The 18498-nt window shown below is 41.4% G+C and overlaps 1 protein-coding gene across 1 annotated transcript in view; it reads right to left on the bottom strand.

Annotated features, from left to right (window-relative positions):
- SKOR2 (SKI family transcriptional corepressor 2) overlaps nt 1-18498 on the bottom strand; it is a 111513-nt gene that overhangs the window by 15233 nt on the left and 77782 nt on the right. Inside the window, exon 7 of the mRNA XM_033929234.1 lies at nt 2737-2802. Within this exon, the coding sequence (XP_033785125.1) occupies nt 2740-2802 (63 nt within the window). The 3' untranslated portion in view covers nt 2737-2739. The remainder of the gene's footprint in view (nt 1-2736; nt 2803-18498) is intronic.

Raw genomic sequence — 18498 nt, 5'->3', positions numbered from 1 at the left:
GATATTATTGAATGAGAGCAACCAAGAAAGGGACTTGGGGGTAATGGTGGACATGACAATAAAGCCGACGGCACAGTGCGCAACAGCCGCTAAGAAAGCAAATAGAATGCTAGGCATAATCAAGAAGGGTATTACAACAAGGACAAAAGAAGTTATCCTGCCATTGTATCGGGCGATGGTGCGCCCGCATCTGGAATACTGCGTCCAATATTGGTCTCCGTACCTTAGGAAGGATATGGCGTTACTCGAGAGGGTTCAGAGGAGAGCGACACGCTTGATAAAAGGGATGGAAAACCTCTCATACGCTGAGAGATTGGAGAAACTGGGTCTCTTTTCCCTGGAGAAGAGGAGACTTAGAGGGGATATGATAGAGACTTATAAGATCATGAAGGGCATAGAGAGAGTAGAGAAGGACAGATTCTTCAAACTTTCGAAAAATAAAAGAACAAGAGGACACTTGGAAAAGTTGAAAGGGGACAGATTTAAAACGAATGCTAGGAAGTTCTTCTTTACCCAACGGGTGGTAGACACCTGGAATGCGCTTCCAGAGGAAGTAATAGGGCAGAGTACAGTACAGGGGTTTAAGAAAGGATTGGACAATTTCCTGCTGGAAAAGGGGATAGAGGGGTATAAATAGAGGATTACTGCACAGGTCCTGGACCTGTTGGGCCGCCGCGTGAGCGGACTGCTGGGCATGATGGACCTCAGGTCTGACCCAGCAGAGGCATTGCTTATGTTCTTATGTTCTAAGTGAACATACACAATGGAGAGTAATTTGACATATAAGAAGTACAACAGGTTTAAATGTTTGGACTATAAGAATGATGTAATTTAAATAAAGGGAGAATAAGCAAATTAAGAGTAGACTTTAAATATAAGTAGTTTAGTTTAAGAACAGTTCTATGAGTTTAGATACAGTTTGTCAGTGTAAGGACTAAGAGAGGACTATATTGAAATTTAGGGAGAAGATAGGCAGGGGAGAGAGGAGAGAGGGGGTTTAAGGGGGGGAGAAGACAGAGGGTGATCTTTAGTTGAAGAGGAGGGTCTTTATCAATTTGCGGAATGTTAATAAATATACCAACTCCTAAATCCAGTTAATTCATTAATGTTGAGTTTTAAGCCCTCACGCCGATGATGGCCAGCGTTTCATAAGAACATAAGAATAGTCTTACTGGGTCAGCCCAATGGTCCATCAAGCCCAGTTCTCACGGTGGCCAATCCAAGTCACTAGTACCTGGCCAAAACCCAAGGAGTAGCAACATTTCATTCAGAATCCTAAAGAATAGCAAGATTCTGGAATCCCAAAGAATAACAAAAGATTCCGGAACCCAAGGAGTGGCAACATTCCATTCAGAATCCTAAAGAATAGCAAGATTCTGGAATCCCAAAGAGTAACAAAAGATTCCGGAACCCCAAACAGTAGCAACATTCCTTGTTACCGATCCAGGGCAAGCAGTGGCTTCCCCCATCTGTCTCAATAACAGACTATGGACTTTTCCTCCAGGAACTTGTCCAAACCTTTCTTAAAACCAGCTACGCTATCCGCTCTTACCTCAACCTCTGGCAACGCGTTCCAGAGCTTAACTATTCTCTGAGTGATAATGCTTTATAATTTTATCTCCATAAAGTATACTAAATCCACCTGACAAATGACAGAGATGGTTTCTTCCAACTGTATCTATATGCTACCACGATGCTAAGGTTAGTTCTTATCACTGAATGTGTAGTACTGATATTATCTTTTGCACATTTCACCTTCTCCAAATGTAGTAATAATAGCTTCTGTCCATCTTTGAGGTGGCTGGACTATCAGGAATTATAAGTTTTATTAAATATTTATAAGGTGTATTATATTTAATAGACTGTCTTTCAGAAACATCTACCCTCTTAGCCAAGAAAAATAAAGCAATATATGACATAGAAACAAAAAGCATCTCTTTCACATAAAACCAGCCAAATATGAAAAATACTTATAAAATAAATACAAAATTGCATATTAATCTTCTGAAACCCCCCCAATAAAATTAAAGCACACTAATAACATAAAAACAACTTCAACTGGTAGAGTTGGAATTCCATAACAACAATAAAAATCAAAACCACGGAAATTCAAATAAGCCACTTCATGAAATAGCAATATTAAAACAGAATCTGGCTGATTTTCAAAGCAATTTCAGTGGACAAGAGCGACTTTCCCGGAAGTGGCCACTAGACCACTAGAGAATTTAAAAGTAGGCCTGTGGTAGACCTTTGTGTGATAGGAAGTGGAGGGGTTGTGGTCAAAGGGGGGGGGGGGATGGGAGTGGCTGGACAGTCTGGGAAGACTCTCCCTCTCTTTTACTAAGGTGCACTATGCTTTTAAGCGAGTGGAAAAATTAGCGCGTGATTATCATGCGCTAAACACTAACGCGTGCATGTTATCCTATGGACGGGTTAGCGGTTAGCGCACGCGTTGATTTAGCGTGCACTGAATGCACGCTAAAACGCTTAGCACACCTTTGTAAAAGAAGGCCTCTCTCTCTGAGGGGGTAGACGGGGTGATGGTGATATTGGTGTCAGCTGGCCACTGGCCTAGGAAGCACCCGCTCTCTGCGTGGGTGGGGGGAGGGGGGAGGCAGTTTTTCCATTTATGCTTTTCTTTTTGGCTGAAACTGACCAGCAAATTTCAGCTGCTGATTTGGTTTCAGTCGCCTTCTAGACTAGACACTCCTATTGCTTTTCTCCAGAAGTTTTTACCTTTTAGCTTTTGCTGAGGTGCGTGCCAAGCTTCTCTTTCCTAATCAAGCTCGCTGCATAAGGGATCTGAAAGAAAAATAAAAAGAGACCCATTTATAAAAAGGTTGTGTGTCCTGCTGCCCAAAACATTATATAAAGGTTCACAAAGTCCCTGCCTTCTCATAGAACTTCCAGTCTGTGCGTACCAGAGGTAATAGGTGAAATTGCAGAGTGATGATTTTGGACATTCCTGAAGCACCTCCCCTGAAGTTCCTCCTGAGCCCCCGTGGCCTTAATTCTGCAGAAATCCTAAGAAACATCTGGGGTTAGCGCCCACTAGCTCTGCATATTGCGGAAAATGGTTTTGGCTTGCTCAAAGATTATTGGAAGAGCCCCGGCGGTTTACTCTGTGGCATAATTTTTTGCACCCTTGCGAGTTCTGCAGAGCAGAGAGTCATGTCAGTAGCTGCACTAGCCAGAGGGGTGGCAAATATCCTCCAACCCTAAGGACCCAATTAATCTACATTGGTTATGATGTGGCAGAAACTTATCTGATCCCTCAGGTCTATACACATTAAAAAAAAAAAAAATGCACAAACCATTTTGAAACGAGCAAAAACAGATGTTTGGGGATTTTATAGCTGTTTAATTTTTTTTTTTCTTTTGTATGTGCGTATGTTTGCAAAAAAAGTCATCAAATTGGGCCTGCTCTTGTCATAAACCTTTGCACTTAAGAGCCCTTTTACTATCGGGCATTCAAATCTGGGCTTATCACATTCTAACAAGGACTTTCTTGCTTGTTAAACCTAGATTTAGGACCTCTTTTACTAATCGATTAGCACGCGCTAACATGTTAGTCTATGGACGCGTTAGCATTTAGCGCACGCTAATTCAATTAATGCGCAATAAATGGTTAGCACAACTTAGGGCTCCTTTTACTAAGCCGCGTTAGGGCTTTAACACGCGGAATAGCACGCGCTACATGGCCGCGCGCACTAGACCTTAACGCCAGCATTCAGCTGGTGTTAGTTCTAGAAGTGTAGCACACGGTAATTTCCTGTGTGCGCTAAAAACGCCAGCGCACCTTAGTAAAAGGGGCCCTTAGTAAAAGAGGGGGTTACTGTGGCATATTTTGTATGTTTTCTTTTGTGTGTGGGTACTCAACACACTAGTTGAACTATTTAGACCCCACAAGATTTGATTTGATTTTTTAATTTTATATACCACCAATTTCCACATTATCACAGCAGTTCACAATAATAATTAAAAATACAATTGTAACAAATAAGCATTATAACATAAAATTGTAAAAAGGCATTACTGATCTCAACCTATTTCAAACAAAACATTGTTGAAACAACCATGTCTTCCCATTTGGGTTTTTGCAAGCTGAAAAGGCATTGCAATTGTCATCAGGCAACGAATTGCAAAGAGAGGGCCCCAAATAAGAGAATATTCTCTTTCTGGTAAATGAAAATTTAATCACATGCAGTGCTGGAAGCTATGAAGAATTTGTTGAGGCTCATATTTCTTTAGCTTGCTCAAAAGAGGGTAACATACATATTTTCAGATGTCAGGTACCACTTCAATAAACAATCAGGGCTGCATGCACACTTTTGCATCATCACTGCTGTGTCTTATGTTCAGCTTTCAGTGGTTGCTCAGGTCGGGGGTAATTCACCAGTGTTGTGGGGGCCTGGCTTACTTTAATAGCAGCCTTTTGTTTTGAACAATTAAAACATAAGAACAGTGGATTGCAGAAGAGTCAACTTTGTTCCGCCTCCAACCCTGCAAATATATAACATCTTCAATGTGAGAAAACCCAGAGCGACGAGAATCCCTTTCCGAATGCCTGCATCCTCCAATAATTTATTAACAGTTCCATCTTTGAAAATAATCGGGACCAGAAGATAGGATATATTCTCGGTCACAGCACCTCTTCTATGGAACTCCATTCCTCAATATGTTAGAAATGATAAAGATCTTGCCTCTTTAAAAAAATCCCTAAAAATTTATCTCTTCAAAGATGCTTTTAATCTATGATTTTTTTAACCAAAACTTCCTTTTAACTTGCTATTTTAAAGTCCTATTTCCCTTATGTCATTTTCCTTTATAAGTTCCTTAACTTTTGAAAAGAAATTGTAACTTCTCCCTTCTTTCCTCCCTATTCGTGTATTGTCTTTTTTGTAGTTTGTTATTTATTTATTTATTATTGTATTACTTGTTATCTTTTAAATTTGTATTGTACATCGCTTAGGAAATTAAATAGGCGATTCATCAAGAATTAATAAAACTTGAAACTTAAACTTGAACTTGAAACATACTCAGCTCAGCTCAGTCACTGCAGCGCACGGATACCAATTCACACACTGCTTCACTTTTTTAACCACATAACTGATGCTATTCAAACCATTTTGCCAATTAACCCCCCCCCTTTTGGAAAATTGCAGAGGAGGTTTTTAGTGCCAGCCAGCCTGCTGAATGCTCTGCACTGCTCCAATTCTCATAGGAATGCTATGACCGTCGGAGCAGCGCAGAGCATTCAGCATGCCTGCTGGTGCGAAAAACTTCTTCTGCGCTTTTGTAAAAGGAGTGGGGGAGGGGGGGGATGTTTAAGTTAGATGCCTAAATTGGCAATTTAGGAGCCTCTTATAGAATCTGGCCCTTACTGCCTCCTTTTTAGGAGGTAACATAAGAACATAAGAAATGCCTCCGCTAGGTCAGACCTGGGGGGTCCATCGTGCCCAGCAGTCCGCTCACGCGGCGGCCCAACAGGTTTTCCCCTATAACAGCCAGGGATTCAAGACAAAGTTAGACAAGTTCCTGCTGAACCTGAGCGTACACAGGTAAGGCTAGTCTCAGTTAGGGCATTGGCCTTTGACCTAAGTGCCGCCGCGGGAGCGTGCTGCTGGGCACGATGGACCACTGGTCTGACCCAGCAGCGGCAATTCTTATGTTAAGTGTAAAAACTGTGCAAGCCAGGTTTTGCAAATAAAAAAACCATCATTAATACTCAAGAAGTGTAATTAATTATTTTTGCCTCAGCCTTGATTTCTTTTGCCTATAATTTCTATAGAGCTTATGTAGGGGCAAAGTTATCAACAATCGCTACTGTTAAGATGTGTTATTTTAACTGTTAACCTCAGTTATTAGCATAAAATGAGACCTGTGCTAAAATGGCATCAGTTAGTGGTAAAATAACACATCTTAATAATAATAATAATAATAATAATAACTTTATTTTTCTATACCGCCATAGTCGAAAGACTTCTAGGCAGTTTACATTGAAGAAGGCTGGACTGAATTGTGGGTTTTGGCTTTGCTATCAAACCCAAGCTGAAATGCACAGACTTGTTTTGCTTTCAACTAAAAATGACACTGCATTTTCAGATGAAACCAAAAATTTTCTTCTGCCTTGAGGATGTCCTCTTCTCTTCACCCAGGCCTACCCATACACTGTAACTCACATTGACAACTTCCTCTCCCCCTTAGTGTGAAGAGTTTCAGCCTCGGGTAGCCAGAGCTGACATTGTGATGTCATAATGCCTCATTCCACCATAGCTTATGAGACTATCTCACTAACGATAAAGCAACAAAAGTAAAAAAGGGGTCCAAGCTAATCTGCAGAGAAAGCCAACCAGGAACAAACAAAACAAAACTGCAGACTGTGTACAAGATGCAGGCAAAATTTATTGTGACAAGAATAAAAATATATAAAACCCTTTTACCAATCAAGGGACCCGACACGGTCCGTGTTTCGGACAAACCTTCGTCAGGGGTCCATGGTAAAAAAGGGAAGGCTAAAATATGCCACAAAAAATGGAGAATAACAACTAAATGCCTGTGTATCAAGTTCGCCGAGGATCGCCATTTTTTGTGGCATATTTTAGCCCTCCCTTTTTTACCATGGACCCCTGACGAAGGTTTGTCCGAAACACGGACCGTGTCGGGTCCCTTGATTGGTAAAAGGGTTTTATATATTTTTATTCTTGTCACAATAAATTTTGCCTGCATCTTGTACACAGTCTGCAGTTTTATTTTGTTTGTACCTCGCTAATGATGTCACAATGGCTTCATTGTTCTTTAATTGCTTCAGCTTCATTTCTAATAACATTGTTAATTATGGTTCAGCCTATGTATTTTGATTGGTGCAACACATTAAATACTCTGTACCTTGCGCACCTGTACTGTTGTTGTTATATTGCGGACGGCAGTTGCTGCCCGACTGTTTCTTGTCACAATAAACATGATATTTAAAAAAAAAAAAAAGAGTGAGAGTTAAGACGTGTTATTTTACTGTTAACTCCAATTATAAATAACTGGGTCTCATTGCAGAAATTTGGACTGGTGCAAAAATAGCATGAGGTAGTGTAAAATAACACACCTTAATCGTAGCCCACATTGCTAGCATCCCCTTTAATGCTACAGAAAAATTAAGGGCTCCTTTTATGAAGGTGCGCTAGCGGTTTTGGCGCACGCACCGGATTAGCGTGCGCTAGCCGAAAACTACCGCCTGCTCAAGAGGAGGCGGTAGCGGCTAGCGCACGGGGCATTTTAGCGCACGCTATTCCGCGCGTTAAGGCCCTAATGCACCTTCGTAAAAGGAGCCCTAAATGCGAAAAAGTTGCCAAGCCATGGATTTGTACATTGGCTTCTGTATGAGGTAATGTTCTGATGCTAGTTTCAGGGATGAAGGGATGGGGGGAGGGGCAAGAATGGAGGAGGCTATCACGACATCAAGGGGAAAGTGAATGGAAATAACTCTAGAATTGAAAACAAGATACTCGGGGGGACAGTTTCCCAAGTTGGTCCTGGAGTACCCCCTTCCCAGACTGGATTTCAGGACAGGATATCTACAATGAATATACATGAGATCAATTTGCATATAATGAAGGCAGCGTATGTAACTCAATGTTATGCCTTTTCATTGTGGATATCCTAAAAACCTGAATGGGAAGGGGGTACACCAGGACCATCTTGGGAAACACTGGTATAGGATAGTACGCACGATGCTTCTGAAATATTGCAAGGAACAATGAGAGAGGGAGTCAATGGAAGAACCGGTATCTCTTCTGCACACAATGTTAGCTAAAATTACAGTGTGAAAAAGTCGTTAAACTAGAAATATTCTTGAACCTCTTTTATACTAGATTGGATTCCCAACACAGTACAAACCTTGGGACTCATGATTTGAATCTGAGGTTTCAGCTGCTTATGAAAGCTTAACCCACAGAGACCCAAATATAGAAAAAAACGTAAAAAAATGTTTTCGAACGTTCACATGTTGTTATAGGAGGCTTGTGATCCCTAAATCAGTGTTTTTTTTTTTTATTTTGACATTTTAGTAACTTTTGGGGAGGATGTTGTAAAATTGCAACGCTGGGCCTGTAAGGTAGCAGAATTTCAATAGTGTCACTCTCTCTCTGAACACATGTAAGGAATAATTAAAAGTTTATTTGTACTTTACAGCTTATAAAGACCCACCTAAGTTTATGTATATACACAACAACAATAGTATAATAAAGAAAAAAAGTAATTTTTATTATCAATTTAATACAAAAAATGAGTATCATATAAAAACGCAAATTTTTCCCTGTGAAGCGCCCATTGACTTCTATCAGCGGTAATCAAGAAATTTCGTGTTTTTGCACAAAAAATTTCATGTTAGCGCAAATACGGGTAAAAACGGCCACGCTATGAAATAGCACTTGTGCTATCTTCATAGCACGGTTTTGTGAATCGAGCCCTATATGTGCATGTTTTATTTGTTCATTTATTCAGTTATGGTAGTTCCAAAAACAGTTATTTTGCTCTGAAAAGCACAGGCGAACATTGCACTTCCTGCAAAGTGTGTTGGTATAGCCTTTTGCACAGTGTCGGCACCGTCCTCTATCGGCTTTGATGGGAAAATGTCCAATCATGTCCTTGCAAACTTCCTTTGGAGGGTGTGCATTTGACTTTTTGGCTGTCATGGCAGCTGAAGAACCTCCATCATCTGTAAACTGCCTCTTTTGGGAAGTCAAGGTGCCCCCTCTTGATGAAACTGGGCTTGCAGATGGTCGCCCTCGCTTTGACACTGACCCAGCCGTTCCGATCAGGATAAGAGAAGATGCCAACTGGGCCTGAAACATTCTCCTGTTTAGCATCTGTTTCTTTGGGATATCCAAAGCTTTGCAGTCCCTTTTGTACAGGAGCCAAGCATTGATCACAGCTAGGTTAATGGTGTGCCAGAAGATGTAAAGGTACCAGCGGTAGGACTTCAGTGGAAACTTGTATTTTGCTGCAAACGAGTCTAACAAATCCACTCCGCCCATGAATTTGTTATAGGCAGCCACGATATAAGGCCTCTCAACTTCAACAAATCTTTTGGCAGTTTTGTCCCAGCGTTGAATCTTCTCCACTGGTTGTGGGCCAGCAAAGGAAGACACAAGTGTAACCTGTCTGTTGTCAAACCATTTCACAGCACAAATGTTGTGATTTGACTCCACTCTGACATCAAAGCTTCCTCTTCCCTTTTTCTTCAAGCTTTTCTCATCCTCAAGATTACAGTTTGGAAGGCGCACTTGTCTGGCTGTTCCTGTGTAATGAATTCCACAATCCAGCAGCCTAACTATCAATGGGATGCTGGTGAAAAAGTTGTCTGCATAGATTTTGTAGTTGTGACTATGTGGAAGTGTGGAAGCAAGTTTCATCACAACATCCCCTGATAGTCCAAGTTCAGATCTTGCCCGTATTCCATTCACACTGCCTTGGTACACATCAAAATCACAAAGTATACCAGAGATTCCAGTCCTTGCCCACAGCTTGAACCCCCATGGGTTTGGCTTGCCACGCATGTACTGTTTGATGCTGCTGAATTTCCCCCTGAAAGGGATCATCATTTCATCAACAGAGTTATGTTCTTCAGGGACCACTTTTAGGCATTTCTCTCTGAAAGCATCAAGCCATGGTCTGAGTTTCCAGAGTTTGTCACTTTTTTGTTCCATCTCAGACACGGTTAGATTGTTCACAAAATGTAATGATGTCAACAGAGACTGGAATCTGTTTCGTGACATTACATCAGCGACAGGACTGTATCTTGTGTCTGCTTCCCAGTACATACGGACTCCAGGCATTTGGACAAGACCCATCTTCAGATACATGCCAATCATTTGCTCTATTTCCTTTGTGTTTGTGTTTATAGATGATCCTTTCTTCTGAAAACTGTACTGATTTGTGTTATCTGCCAGAGCGTTGATCATATCTTCTGTCACAAACTTCTGAAAGTACTCCAGTGGTGTGCAGAGGGAATGGACATCATTACTCCAAAGCAGGCAACAGGGTTGTATGACTTCATGGCCAGATAAACAGACCTATTTACACATTCAACCATCCAATGGTGTTGCAGAACTGAACAATAGGTTCTATTAGTAATGTACATGAAGTTTTAAAAAGAAAAAAAATGGGGGAGGGTTTATTTTGTAGCCTTAAATGTGATGTTGTAATATTACAACACTGGGTCTCAGGGGAGTGCAGACAAAACCTTGCTATCACTTTGACCCACTGTTGTAAAATTACAACATAGAAATAACCAGCTCTAAATCTCTTAAAATCAGTATATTCAATGATGTCATAAAATCTGCATGATGTACACATATTAATGATCACATAAAAAAATATTTCAAGCTTTTTACTTACTTTAGTCCTGATGTATCCCGTCCAAAACAACAAGATGATATACTCCAAAGCAGGCAACAGGGTTGTATGACTTCATGGCCAGATAAACAGACCTATTTACACATTCAACCATCCAATGGTGTTGCAGAACTGAACAATAGGTTCTATTAGTAATGTACATGAAGTTTTAAAAAGAAAAAAAAATGGGGGAGGGTTTATTTTGTAGCCTTAAATGTGATGTTGTAATATTACAACACTGGGTCTCTGGGAAGCATTTCGAAAGACTAAAACAAAATTTAGCTAAATGAAGCCACTGACTGAAAGAGTGATCAGATGAAACGGAATATGAAAGCTCTGCAAAGGATGCTTTCTTGTTTGACCTTTGCTATAAATAACAAATAGCAACAGCAGAGGGCGCTTAAGAACCAGAGCAGAAGGCTATCTTGCCCTTATCCTTGAAGTTTCGCCAACAATTAAAAAACACACATCGCTCAGGCTGATCTTCAGCAGAATATGCGGTACAGTACTCCCCCGAAATTCGCTGGGGTTCTGTGCTCCTCGCAACCGCATCGTCTCTCTCACTGACGCCATTTCCGGGTGCCGCGCATGGGAAGTGATGTCAGAGGGAGAGCCGACGGGGTCGCGAGGAGCACGTTGAAGTTCTTGTTGCACACGGCAGTGAACAACTAGAGGCATGGGGGAAGGGAAGGGCACGTGGCAGGGGGGACTGGGGAAGGAGCAGGGGATGGTGGAGATGAGGATGGGGGAGGGGCCCCACCACACTGGGCGCCTCTCACCCTCGCTAAGCCACTGCCGATAAATGGGCATAGGTGACTCATATAAGAAAATAAGAACATAAGAATTGCCGATGCTGAGTCAGACCAGTGGTCCATCATGTCCAGCAGTCCACTCACGCGGCGGCCCTTGGTCAAAGACCAGCGCCCTAATTGAGACTAGCCCTACCTGCATACATTCTGGTTCAGCAGGAACTTGTCTAACTTTGTCTTGAGTCCCTGGAGGGTGTTTTCCCCTATAACAGCCTCCGGAAGAGCGTTCCAGTTTTCTACCACTCTCTGGGTGAAGAAAAACTTCCTTACTTTTGTACGGAATCTATCCCCTTTCAACTTTAGAGAGTGCCCTCTCGTTCTCCCTACCTTGGAGAGGGTGAACAACCTGTCCTTATCTATTAAGTCTATTCCCTTCAGTACCTTGAATGTTTTGATCATGTCCCTTCTCAATCTCCTCTGTTCAAGGGAGAAAAGGTCCAGTTTCTCTAATCTTTTGCTGTACGGCAGCTCCTCCAACCCCTTAAGTTTCAAGTTTCAAGTTTCATTAGCATTTGATGAATCGCTTATTAGAAATTCTAAGCGATGAACAAAATCCAAAATAGGGTATAATACATAAGGACAAACATATTAACAAAATTCTATCCTATATAATAAAGAGCTAGCCACGCATGCGCACTCCTATTTGCATGTTCCGTGCCCTGTAGGTCTGTGGCCGCATGAGTGCGCATGCGCGACTCGCCAGACTTACTTCCCATCATCCGCGATTTGTTTTTCTCCGTCCCCTTCAGTCCCTCTAAAGCTTCGGACTACGGACCTCCAAAGCCGCCGCGGCTCCTCTCTCATCTTCCGACGCAAGTGCAGCTCATGAGAGGAGCCGCGGCGGTGATATTTTCGCAGTGTGCATGCACGCTTGGCTGTGGCCGGTTGACAGAGGCAGCAAACACGCGCGACTCCCCCCTCCTGCCCTCACCCACCCACCACCAGAGAAACATCGCTATGGCTGCCCGCATTGGACCGCGAAGAGGTCATTGGGAGTGCTGGCGGCGGTCACGTGCACAGAATTGCCGCTCCAGACCGCCATCTAGGAAAAACAGCACTACCAGTAGAAATTTATTTTTAAGATTAAAGGTGCTGCGGCGGCTCCTCTCATGAACCGCACCTGCGTTGGAGAAGGCTTCCAACGCAGGCAGCGATCCTGAGAAGAGCCGCGGCGGCACCTTTAAACTTAAAAATAAACTTCTACTGGTAGTGCCGTTTTTCTTCCTGTTCCCTCTCTTTCACTGAATGAAGCATTGCGGCAACTAACAGTTCTAATGAAGCAGCCAATCAGTGTGTCTAATCTGGAGGAGGGAGATCTCCTTGACCACAGTGATTGTGATGGTAGGCCAGACCGGAAAGGGGGGGGGGGTTGGGGGAGGGAAATGCTGCTGCACAGCGAAATGGAGGGGGAGGGAATGCTGTTGCAGCTGCTGCACAGGGTAAGTGGGGGGGAGGGAAATGCTGTTGCTGCAGCTGTTGCTGCTGCCCAGGGAAGTGGAGTGGGGAGGGAAATGCTGCTGCACAGGGAAATGGAGGGGGAGGGAATGATGCTGCACAGGAAAGTGGGGTGGGGGAAATGCTGCTGCACAGGGAAATGGAGGGGGAGGGAATGTTACATAGGGAGCAGGGAGAGAGACAGATAGATGGAAAGAAAGACAGACAGACAGCGGGAGGGAGGGTGACAGAAAGGAAGAAAGCCATAGGGGCAGGAAGAGGGACAGAAAGAGAGAGAGAAAGGGGGCCAGGGAGAGAGAAATACAGCAGGAGGTAGAGAGACAGAAAGAAAGAAAGACATCTATTCTAGCACCCGTTAATGTAACGGGCTTAAAGACTAGTCATATAATACAAACATAAGTGGGGAGGGAAAGAGGAAAAGTTACAATTTTTATCTTAGTAGAAAATAACATGAAGGAAAAAAACAAAAGGGAGTGGGGGTAATTAAAACTTTGGTATATTTAGAAATTTTTATTTAAAAGTTTAAATGTTAAAAGCATCTTTAAAAAGATAGGATTGTAAAGATTTTTTGAAAGAGGTAAGATCTTTTTCATTTCTAATGTATTGAGGCAAAGAGTTCCACCATTGAGGGCCCATCACGGAAAACATGTCCGATCGTCTTGTGCCTACTATTTTCAAAGACGAAACTGAGAGGAGATTTTGGCTTGATGAGCGAAGTGGACGTAGGTATTAAGGGGGTATTAGTAATCTGGAAATAAATTGGGGTTCGTTGAACGCTAAAGTTTTAAACCATTTTAGTCGATCTTCTCTGGACCCTTTCGAGTAGTACCATGTCCTTCTTCATGTACGGCGACCAGTGCTGTACGCAGTACTCCAGGTGAGGGCGCTCAATGGCTTGGTACAGCGGCATGATAACCTTCTCCGATCTGTTCGTGATCCCCTTCTTTATCATTTCTAGCATTCTGTTCGCCCTAAGCTCTATTCTGTAATTTACATAGCGGGTATTTGCAAGGGGGGATACACAAAGATGGAGCAAGGGCAGGACATAGATGGGGCTCCCACTAGAGCTGAACCAAATAGCATGCTGCTCCTTATGACCCTGGGCAAGTCACTTAATCCCCTATTGCCCCAGGTACATTAGGTAGAGTGTGAGCTCACTGGGACAGAAAGGGGAAAATGTTTAAGTACCTGAATGTAAAACCATTTACTCTATAAGTGGTAGATAAATACTAAAAATAAAATACATAAATATTTTACTATTTGGCCAAATATGAACAATGAAAAATATTATTCGACTGAATACGAATAAGGGGCAAGAGATCATCTGTTTATTGCAGTAGGATTTAGCACAATAGAGTCCTGGATTATTCGTACTCAATTTAAATCACTGTTTGGCTGAATATGAATAATGTATTTGAGGCATTAGTCGGAGCTAAATCAAATTGAATATGAATATTCGGTACATCCTTAGCTCCAACATACAAAGGTAACTTCCAGGGTACTATAAATTATATGTGTCCCTGGTTGGTATTAGTGCAGGCACTTACATGTTGGGAGCCAGTATTTGTCATATATGTGCATAAATTATAATATTTTAGAATTTATTTGTGTATTTGAGTTCTCCACACATGCTCCATCCAAACTCCATCCTTGTGTAACCCAACAACAAAGTACATGTCATCATATCATGGCATGTGCTTTTCAACTAGATGGCATTCTTTAAGGAATCATTTACATGTATGTTGACACATCTGCACAGAAATGATTAAACTATATGAAGAGGTGCTGGATGAGGATCTGCTAAGGGGAAGAAAAATTCCATTGGAATATTTTATCTGCTGGCATTCAAACTTCAGAAAAAGTGTGAGTACTTCTGCAATCACAGTTTGGCTGGGAAACATTGTATCACCAAAGCTGTTGCTCAGATCATAGTTTCTGTCTCTGTGCTGACAGAAAATGTTACCCAAGCAGAGGGAGTGGTTCCATGTGCAAGCTATCTTCAGCTTGAATCCCTCATGAAAGAAATAAAGGAACTGACAGAGGAGGTGGCAAGACTGAGAAGCATCCGTGAGAATGAGAGGTACATCGATGAAATGGTTCATGAAGCATCAAAGATTTCAAGCAGTGGGGAAGAAGAGGCTGTGCTAAGGGAAGACAGCTGGACTCAGATTACAGAACCCTGCAGGACTGATACTGTGACTCCACCTGCCCTGGAACTGAAGAACTGGTATGCAGCCCAGGAAGTGGAGGAGATGAAAGCATTCAAGGGAGATGAAGGACCAAAGCTTGACATCCCCAATGTTACATAACATAACATTGTACTTATTGACCACGTAACCATAAGTTCTACGCGGTTTACAAAAGATTAGAAACTAAAGACAATTTAAGTTAGCTTTCCACATGCGAAGTGGGGTCCATATTGCCTGCCACATAAGAAAGTACATTGATTGTGATACTCTAGAAGATAAAAGCGGGCGATTTGTTGATGACCAGAAAAGCTCCCAATCAATGTCAGAAAGCGGAGTGGTAAGTATAGCGTCCCAGTGCTTCATAGAGTGAGGTGAAAAAGTGAAGGAGTGATCTCTTAAAATGCTGTAGAAGGATGATATCGCCTTGCCTTTTAATAGAGACAGAGAAGACCAGTTGTAAATAGTATTTTTGGAAGTCATATAGTCAAATCGTATATGCAAAGAAGGCAACACTCCAGTGAGAGAACGCCATTGTGAATAAGTAGAAGGAGGCAGCGAGTATGTAGAGCACAGTATATCGAATGGAACTAACGAGTTGAGGGTAGACAATTGATGGACAAACCATATACCTGCCCGCTGCCACCTTTTCCATGATAGAGATTTATTGTGATTTTGAATTTTGGGATTGTTCCAAAGGGACATGAGTGGACTAACATTAACTGAGATTTCAGTCAATGTATCTATAAGATAAAGAGCATGCTGCGTTGCACCCAATAAAGAGTATCTCTTTAAGTGCCTTGGTATTGACACCGTTAGTAAGCATGAGATGTGTAAAGGCGTACATAAAAAACATTCCATTTCAAACCAGGCAGGAAGATCTTGAGTGGGAAGATTTTGAGTGGTGGAGTTAGTGAGCCAGTAAGCTCCATATTTGGCTAATGAAGCAATATAATAGTGATAGAAATCAGGAAAGTTGAGACCACCGTTGATCTTAGAGGCTTTCAGTTTGGCGAGAGCAATTCGAGGTTTTTTCTTGTTCCAAATGAATTCAGATATTTTCATATTTAGCCAATTAAATAATGATTTCCGGCATAACAGAGGGAGCATAGAAAGGATATAATTAATTTGAGGGGCCAGAGTCATTTTGATGGATGCAATTCTACCCCACCAGGATAAAAAGAGTGGAGTCCATCGAGATGTAGTGTTTAGAACTAGATTTTTGACTTTAGATATATTAAGATCTTGAGCATGAACCGAATCTTTATGTATTAAAATCCCCAAGTATTTCACAGCTTCATGTGACCATGAGAAAGGAAAATGAGCCAAATCTGATGGAAGTATATTATCATTTAGAGGGAAGATCTCTGATTTCTCCCAATTAACAGAGTATCCGGAAAGGAGGGAGTATTGAGTGATAATGTGAATAAGATTGGGAAGGGAGAGTAAAGGGTCTCTCAGAAAAAGTAAAACATCATCAGCATAAGCTGCTAATTTGAAATCTCGATCAGAGGAGGGAATACCTTTAATTGAGGGACTTTGTCGTATAGCTGAAAGGAGTGTTTGCTGGAATTGTTTGAAAGAGGAAGGAACTCTTGATCATATGTTATTTCATTGTACTCTAGTCCGCTCTTTTTGGACCTATGTCTGGAACACCATACAATCTATTACTAACTGCTCAGAAGAAATCTCTATAGACATTGTAATCCTTCGATCTCAACACCCATGTTTCACACAATCAAATTGTCCACCTAAACTCATTGATACCATGTTGGTGACTGCTCTCATGCACATTCTAAAAAATTGGAAATCACCCTCGCTATTAGATTATACCTTTTGGTGGAACTCTCTGAGTATGTATCATAGATTTGAATCCTATGCATATGAGAAGAGAGTTACATTCCGAACCTGCATGAACTTGAAATACAACAAATCTCCATGGTCATTCTTAGACTCCTATGTACGCTCATCTTCTTAGACACTCCTGTTATCCTTTTCTTCTCCTCTCTTCTCTCTTTCATTTTTCTTTCCTTTTTCTTTTCTGCTCTCTCTCATCTTTATCTTATATATCCCTTACATACATTTTTAATAATTGGAGCCTTTGCTCCTATACAGTTAAACATAGATTTATATATTTTATATACAGAAAGCTTTATTTTGTTTCTATGTACTTTAAATGATTCTTGTATCCTTTAAAATACTTAATAAAAATTATTGAACTGGAAAAAAAAAAAAAAAAAAAAAAAGAAACTAAAGACAATTTGAAAATGACCAAGTATTTTAAGAAGATGGTGTAAGGTAGTGATGATTGGTGATTTCCTTCTGAGGGGTAAAGAGGCGAACACCTGCAGCCCAGATATGATGTCCTGGAAGGTATGCTGTTTGCCTGGTGCCAAAATCCAAGAAGTTACGGAGAGTATGCCAAGACTCATCAGGCTGGATTCTGTAAAGGATGCCAAGTCTCAGAAGCTGCCTAAGTGACAGATTGGGTCGGTAATTGGAGTGGAAGGTGACAGAAGGAAGTTGTCAATGGAGATCACTCTGAGGAAAGGGATGTTACCAGTGGTGTGCCTCAAGGTTTGGTTGTTGGGCCTGATCTTTTTAACATTTTTATAAGCAATATTGCTGAAGGGCTGTCAGATAATATTTGTCTCTTTGTAGATGATACTAAAATCTGCAATAGAGCAGATACCCCTGATGGTGTGAATAACATGAGGAAGGACCTAGCAAAGCTTGGTCTGAAATTTGGAAGCTAAGATTTAATGCTAAGAAATGCATGGTTATGCATTTGGGGGTAAAAACCTGAGGGAAAGGTACGGTTTAATGGGTGAAGAACTTTTTTTTACATGAAAGATGAGTGAGACTTCAGTGTGATAGTATATGATGATCTTAAGGTAGCCAAACAGATTGAAAAGGTGATGGCGAAAGCTAGAAGGATGCTAAGGTGAATAGGGAGAAGTATGGCCAGCAGAAAAAAGGAGGTATTGATGCCTCTGTATAAGACTCTGGTGAGAGTTCATTTAGAATATTGTCTACAATTCTAGAAAACCCACTTTCAAAAAGATATAAACAGGATGGAGTCAGTGCTGAGGAAGGCTACTAAAATGGTTAGCGATCTTCATCATAAGACCTATGGGAAGAGACTTAAATATCTCAATATGTTTACTATGGAGGAAAGGCAGGAGAGAGAAGGGTTTAATTATCTATGTAGTATAAATGCTCATGAGGTGAGTCTCTTTCATTTGAAAGGAAGCTCCAGAATGAGAGGGTATAGCATGATAGACTACAGAGAAATTTAAGGAAATATTTTTTTTACAGAAAGGGTAGTAGATGCATGGAATAGTCTACAGGTGGAGGTGATCGAGTCAAAGACTGTGTCTGAATTCAAGAAAATGTGGGACAGGTATGTTGGATCACTCAGCGAGAAGAGGAGATAGTGGTTGCTGCAGATGGGTAGCTGCATCAAAAAGCCAAATAGTATGAAAACCTCTAAAGTAAGTGGATGTTCCTCTAGTCTTAACATATACTCGAAACAATGACTGTTGGCTATTTGTTGGCAATAGTGGAATATAAATGATTTGACTGTAACTATAACCCAGTAGTTTGATGCTCTTTCTACAAGCTTCATACCTAAGGTGACCATACGTCCCATTTTCAAC

Source organism: Geotrypetes seraphini, chromosome 1, assembly GCF_902459505.1.
Source record: "Geotrypetes seraphini chromosome 1, aGeoSer1.1, whole genome shotgun sequence".
NCBI classification, from domain to species: domain Eukaryota; kingdom Metazoa; phylum Chordata; class Amphibia; order Gymnophiona; family Dermophiidae; genus Geotrypetes; species Geotrypetes seraphini.
Note: the sequence above shows the minus strand (reverse complement) of the source record. Positions and strands in the feature narration are given on the sequence as shown.